This window comes from Chiloscyllium punctatum, chromosome 36 (assembly GCF_047496795.1).
Source record: "Chiloscyllium punctatum isolate Juve2018m chromosome 36, sChiPun1.3, whole genome shotgun sequence".
NCBI classification, from domain to species: domain Eukaryota; kingdom Metazoa; phylum Chordata; class Chondrichthyes; order Orectolobiformes; family Hemiscylliidae; genus Chiloscyllium; species Chiloscyllium punctatum.
The window spans coordinates 9,201,874-9,208,857 of record NC_092774.1 but is presented as its reverse complement, the minus strand read 5'-3'; the positions used below and the strand labels follow the sequence as shown (position 1 = coordinate 9,208,857).

At 47.6% G+C, this 6,984-nt stretch overlaps 1 protein-coding gene across 1 annotated transcript; it reads right to left on the bottom strand.

Annotated features, from left to right (window-relative positions):
• Window positions 1-1,525: 1,525 nt before the first annotated feature.
• LOC140460212 (uncharacterized) lies at window positions 1,526-5,096 on the bottom strand. The gene is made up of 2 exons (XM_072554632.1): window positions 4,761-5,096; window positions 1,526-3,464 (listed from the first exon to the last, which is right to left on the bottom strand). The coding sequence occupies exon 2, from the start codon at window positions 3,133-3,135 to the stop codon at window positions 2,461-2,463; it is 675 nt and encodes a 224-aa protein (XP_072410733.1). The 5' UTR covers window positions 3,136-3,464; window positions 4,761-5,096; the 3' UTR covers window positions 1,526-2,460.
• Window positions 5,097-6,984: the final 1,888 nt, after the last annotated feature.

Here is a 6,984-nt window from a genome sequence, read left to right as displayed (position 1 = left end):
AAGGCAAGTGTGCTAAATGCCTTCTTAACATGCGATGTTAAGACATTACCATATATACTCGAGTAATAGTCACACGTTTTGGCTAATTTTTAAGGATAAATTTATGGGGTCGACTATTACATGGATACAATTTTTGAGGGGCTGAAATTCATGCCCATCAAACTGCAGACAGCATCACTCGCAGAAGCCCACGAATTGTGGTCATTCCGAAAACCCGGAGCGGAGCACAACAGCCAGCAGACTGGAAGACCGAGAGGGAACGGAACAACCGGCAGACTGGAATGCTGGACCGGGACGTGAAGGCTGGCACACTGACTCACAAACGTTGAATCTGTTATCCGTGAAGAACTCGGGTCGACTTTTACATGAGGTGTATGGAAAACTCCGGATTATTGGGCCAAAAATAGGGGGTCGACTTTTACATGAGATCGACTCTTACTCGAGTAAATACGGTATGTCCCTGAACCGCTCGGTCTCTCTCTGTTCTACAACACGACCCAAGGCCCTGCTTTTAACTGTACAAGTCCTGCGCCTGTTTGTTTTAGCAAAGTTCGATATCTCCCATTTACCCAAATTAAACTTCATCTGCCACTCTTGAGCCCATTGACTCTATCGATCAAGATGTCTTTGTAACCTTGTCTTACGATCGAGCCCTCCACAACCGCCTGGTGAAGGAGCGTCGCTCCGAAAGCTAGTGCTTCCAATTAAACCTGTTGGGACTATAACCTGGTGTTGTGTGAGTTTTAACTTTGTCCACCCCCAGTCCAACACCGGCATCTCCGAATCATTTGTAATCTTTGATAACCTTGATTTGGAGCTTCCGGTGTCGGACTGGGGTGGACAAAGTTAAAAATCACACGACACCAGGTTATAGCCCACCTGTTGAAGAAGCAGTACTTCGAAAGCTAGTGATTCCAAATAAACCCATTGGACTATAACCCGGTGTCATGTGATTTTTAACTTTGATAACTTTCTTCACGATCCACTATACCGCCAATCTTGGTGTCATCTACAAACTTGGATTCGATCAGATTCCTTACGATGTGGAAACAGGCCCTTCGGCCCAACCAGTCCACACCGACCCTCTGAAGAGTAACCCACCCAGAACCATTTCCCTCCTAACACTAGTGGGCAATTTAGCATGGCTAACCATGCTTTCTAGCTTCAGAAACGACACACAGAAGTGGACCCAGCACCAATCCCTGAGGAACACCGCTGGTCACGGGTCTCCAGTCCGAAAAAACAACCCTCCGCTACTGCCCTCTGTCTCCTGCAGTCAAGCCAATGACGTATCCAATTGGTAAACTCACTCTGAATCCCATCTAACTTTACTAAATAGTCTTGTGCTAACTGTCAACACAGCATTTTGTTCCAGTGAGTGGCAACAACAGCTCTTTCCAAACTGACTGCTTTCTTCCACATGGCTCCGTGGGGACTGCTCGAGATTTCCTCCTGGAAACTCAAGCTTGGCAGGTGTCGTGGAAATTTGCCCAATAGGTTAGAGGTCACAAAGCACAGTTCGAAGTGAAATTGACAAACACTTTATTGCAAGCGATATCACTGGAAGAGAAATTGACCCAGGCTGACACAGAACCGACAGTCTGCACAGACAGATCAGATTTCTCTCCCTAGGGCTGAGGATGAGTAATATAGTAATGCTGCACAATGAGAAACTACAATGTTTCTGGAAATGGGGTAATTTAGTTGTAAGGATGCCAATTGGAAAACGGTTTATCGGATGAATGTCCTGTTCTTTCACACCATGCAGCATCCTGACAGTATCGTGGTTCCATTCATCTCCACAGGAAAGTGGTGAGGTGCTTCCATTGTCCTGTAGTGCCTCTCTGTCTGTCCTGCTCTTTGTGTGGCTTTGGTATCGCTGGGTTGTGAAACTGCCCATAGGGCTTTGAGATCTCTGACATGTCCATGGGAGCTGAAAGCATATTCCATTGTCTGCGTGCTGTCTGACCCAGTTTGTGAGCTGCTCGGGGAATTCTGGGTGTCCTGGTACAATTAGACCAATTTGCTTTTGTGAGCCTATCGTGGGTTAGCAAATCTTTTCCCACAGCAGGTCATCCAGGTTCTTTCTCCCTGACATACAGTCACCACGCAAGGTATGGAGCTGACTTCTGGGAGAGACATGAAACAAAAGAAGCTTCTAAACCCCCACAGCCCATCTCCATGGCAATGCAGCATGTTTTGGAACGATTCAAATAGAAATACATACCGAATATTACTTCACTTTCCAAACGCACAATGATTTTTAAACCAAGTGAAATACAAAACTATATTTTTACAGTAAGACTCAAACAGCATTAATCCCATTGGAAGCAAAGTCATGATTCCGGGCAGTCCGGTTGCAAGGAAGTCTTCCACTTTTCCATTTCACCATTCTCAGAAAAAAACATGGTTCCTGAACACGGTTAGGGCTGGTAATAATATCAGAATCCAACCCTGGAATCACTTGTGAACGCGCTGGTGTTTCTGCAGGCTGCACAACTGAGTGAAGCCCTTCCCGCAGGCGGAGCAGTTGAACGGCCTCTCCCCGGTGTGAACTCGCCGGTGGGTTAGCAAGTTGGATAACTGGGTGAAATCCTTCCCGCAGACAGAGCAGGGGAACGGCCTCTCACCGGTGTGTACCCGCTGGTGGGTCAGCAGATGGGATGAGTCGCCGAATCCCTTGCCACACCTGGAGCAGGTGAAGGGCCGCTCCCCGGTGTGAATTCGCCGGTGCTTCCACAGGTTGGAGGAGTCGGTGAATCCCTGCCCGCACTCCAAGCAAACAAACAGCCTCTCCCCGGTGTGCACCCGCTGGTGGGTCTGCAGGCTACACAAGCGACTGAAGGCTTTCCCGCACTCGCAGCAGGTGAATGGCCTCTCCCCGCTGTGGACCCGCCGGTGGGTCTGTAAGTTCCACGAGTGAGTGAAGCCCCTCCCGCACTCGGAGCAGATGAAAGGCCGCTCCCCGGTGTGGACCCGCTGGTGTGTCTGCAGGGTGGATGATTTGCTGAATCCCTTCCCACACACAGAGCAGGTAAAGGGTCTCTCCCCAGTATGACTGCGCCGATGGGCTTCCAGCTCAGACGGGGAACGGAATTCCTTTGCACAGTCCCCGCATTTCCACGGCTTCACCATGGTGCCTTTACAGTTATCTTGGTTGAATAGACAAAGAACACAGTCTCCCTCCACCGTCAATGGTGTGATGTTTATTCAAACTGTGAAATAAAGTAAAGCTATGGAACACACTCACCTGGACAGGGGGAGGTATATGAGTGTCTTGGTGCTGATCCCCTCACATTGGTATTTAAATTCTTTCAAAGATGACAGACAGACAAATATTTCTCCTTCAAAAGTCAAAGGCTAATGGCATTCAGGTCCCCATGAAGCAAGTGGCTCCATCAAATCTGGAAAGGATGTCTGATTTGAGATTTCTTTCTGCAATTTCGTCCCAAAATTCCAATATCCTGTAGACAGAGATTACAAAAGTTGTTACTGTCAGTACAGTCTAGAAATTCAGAATTCCAGTTTCTGTGGAACATGCTTTCCTCTCTCTTTCTCCAAGGTGTGTCAATCTCCATCCCACACATTCACCTTCCATTCTCTCACTCTGCTGTCCCGAGTGTACATCCTCCCCATTCTCCTAAAATTGTTGATTTTACAGTGATTAACTAATTCAAACTCACCTCTTCCTGTCCTGGACACACAGATATCACAAGATCATCAGAAATAGGAGCAGGATTAGTTCATGCAATAAAGAGGATATTCCCAGATTTCTCCCTCAGATCCAGAGCCCAACAAATCTCTGTAATTCTGAGAAGTAAGTGTTTTCGCTGATACATGTTGTACGAATGAGAATTTAGTAAGTGCGAAACTAGAAAGAAATCCTGTGCTGTTTTCAGATAAGACTGTGTGACTCGGAAGAACAGGAGTAGGCCAATCAGCTTGTCAAGCCTGCTCTGACATTTAATACAGAGACACAGCACGGCCACTCACATCCTAATCTGATCTTTTACCATTTGCCAGCATTTGGCCCATATCCCTCTCAACCCTTCCTATTCATGTACCCATCAGATGCCTTTTAAATGCTGTAATTGTACCAGCCTCCACCGCCTCCTCTGGCAGCTTGTTCCATACATGCACTACGTTCTACGTCAAAAAGTTGCCCTTTTAAAATCTTTTCCTTCTCATCTTAAACCCTTTGGTTTTGGACTCCCCTACCATGGAGGGGGGGGGAAAGACCTTGGCTATTCACCCTATTCACGCCTCTCATGATTTTTTTGCACCTCTAATCACAACCGATTGAACAAGTCAATGATTATCTTTTCCTTCTCATCTTAAACCCTTTGGTTTTGGACTCCCCTACCATGGAGGGGGGGGGGGGGGGAAAGACCTTGGCTATTCACCCTATTCACGCCTCTCATGATTTTTTTGCACCTCTAATCACAACCGATTGAACAAGTCAATGATTATCTTTTCCTTCTCATCTTAAACCCTTTGGTTTTGGACTCCCCTACCATGGAGGGGGGGGGGAAAGACCTTGGCTATTCACCCTATTCACGCCTCTCATGATTTTTTTGCACCTCTAATCACAACCGATTGAACAAGTCAATGATTTTGTTTTAACCCACAGCATCCACATCTCTGTTTGCAGCATTGGTAATACCTGTCAATATCTACTCAGTGCACTGAGCAACCATAGCCCCCTGTCATTGAAAATTTCAAAGATTTCGAGGAGAAGAAAGATCTCCTGGAGTTCATACCTCCATCTACTCTGTGTATCCTTCCAGTGATTTTAATTAGAGACATCTCTGCACACAGGAGGTGAATGAAGGGAAGATGATTCTGTAGGGTGCCATACCCCTTCAATCCGGTAGGTGGGGGAAATCAGCGCGCAGCCGCAGTAGCGGGCCCGGCGGCCCGGAGCAGGCGCAGTGCCGCCAGCTTCTTTTTGGAGCGGCAGCCCCTGAAGTGAAGGGGGGGGTGGCGCTTCTCGCGCCGGCCTTGACCCGGTTGCCCTGGCAACCCAGGCTCCAAAAAGGGGGCGGGGCGAGGAGGGAGGCAATGGATGGGGGCGGGGCGCGTGTGTCTGCGCGCTCTGGAACCCGCCGCGCGCCGGGTCTCCTTCTGGCTGCTTCTCACCCCGCCCGTTCATGGCCACCGACCAATGAGAGGTTTCGGAGGACCGGAAGCACCCAGGTCCTCCAACCAATCAGAACCGCCCTGTTGCCTGAAGGCAGCCCTTGGACTTTCTGAAGCTGCTCATCTCTCTCTCTCTTTGAATGGAGGTTGAGTTTCACTCCAGACTGAAACCTCCTCCTCTGTCCAACATCTGAGAGCACAACTGTTCTTCTTCTCTCCACTCTCTGTTTTCATTCTGTGATTACGTTGTTGACTGAAAGGGAAAGAAGAGTGAATTCAAGGAGGGTGCAAATTCTGGGAATATTAACTCAGGACGTTGGCATCCTTTCCTTCCTTAGGTAGTCCTGAGCAAAGAGCAAGATCTGGGCTAGTTTAAAAGCAAAACACCGTGGGTGCTAGAAGGCTGACATAGAACAGTGCTGGAGAACCAGTTGTGTCTGTCAGAATTTATGGAGAATGAACCAAAGTTCTCCTGAAGCAGATTTGTTCCAGACCCAAGCGAATGTTGCACCTGCATGAGGAGCGTCACTAGCTTGCATGGTCGAAGCTAGGGCTCTGTTTCTGGTTCAACCCCCTGATACTCAGGCCCTCATCTCCCTGGTCTGACACTCTTAACTGTGCTGCCCAACACCACCCTCATCAGCACTCCGGCCCTGTCCAGCAGAGAGTCAGACCGAGTGCTGATGGCCTGTCTGCAGCTCCTGGTTGGGGCCACAACCAGCCAGAGCACTCTTCCAGCTTATCGAGACAGAGGTTTGCTCTCTCTAACACATTCTATCTCGAGACGAATGAAGTGGGGGGGGGGGGGATTCTGACAGAAACATATAAGATTATGATGGGAATAGATGAGATAGGAGTCGAAAGGATGTTTTCATTAGCGGGTGAAACAAGGGCAAGACGGAATAGCCTCAAAATTAGGGGAAGCAGATTTAGGACTGAATTGAGAACGGATATCTTCACCCAGAAGCTTCTAAATCTATGGAATTCCCTGCCCAGTGAAGTAGTTGAGACTTTCTTAATAAATGTTTTTAAAGCTAAGATAGATCTTTTTATTTTGAACAGCAAATCTTTGGCTTTGACTTTTACATAGTCATTCTGTACAGGGATAGTGCCAGATGACTAGAGGATGGTAAGCGTTGTTCCCTTGTTCGAGAAGGGGAGTCGAGACAACTCTGGAAATTATAGACATGTGGGCCTTACTTCGGTTGTGGGTGAAGTGTTGGAAAGGGTTATAAGAGATAGTACTTAACATAATCTAGAGAGGAATAAGTTTGGATCAGAAATTGGCTAGGTGAAAGAAGACAGAGGGTTGTAGTTGATGGGAAATATTTATCCTGGAGTTCAGTTACTAGTGGGGTACCACAAGGATCTGTTTTGGGTCTGCTGTTGTTGGTCATTTTATATAAATGACCTAGATGAGGACACAGAAGGATGGGTTAGTAAATTTGTGGATGACATTAAGGTCAGTGGAGTTGTGGATAGTAACGAAGGATGTTGTAGGTTACAGAAAGACATAGATAAGCTGCAGAGCTGGGCTGAGAGGTGGCAAATGGAATTTAATGCAGACAAGTGTGAGGTGATTCGATTTGGAAGGAGTAACAGGAGTGCAGAATACTGGGCTAATGGTAAGATTCTTGGTAGTGTGGATGAGCAGAGAGATCTCGGTGCCCAGGTACATAGATCCTTGAAAATTCCCACCCAGGTTGACAGGGTTGTTAAGAAGGCATATGGTGTGTTAGCCTTTTTTGGTAGGGGGATTGAGTTTCAGAACCATGAAATCATGCTGCAGCTGTACAAAACTCTGGTGTGGCCACATTTGGGAATTGCGTACAGTTCTGGTCACTG

Excerpts from the sequence above, each read along its gene's own strand:
- LOC140460212 (XM_072554632.1), bottom strand. The coding sequence starts at position 3,135 with ATGGTGAAGCCGTGGAAATGCGGGGACTGTGCAAAGGAATTCCGTTCC.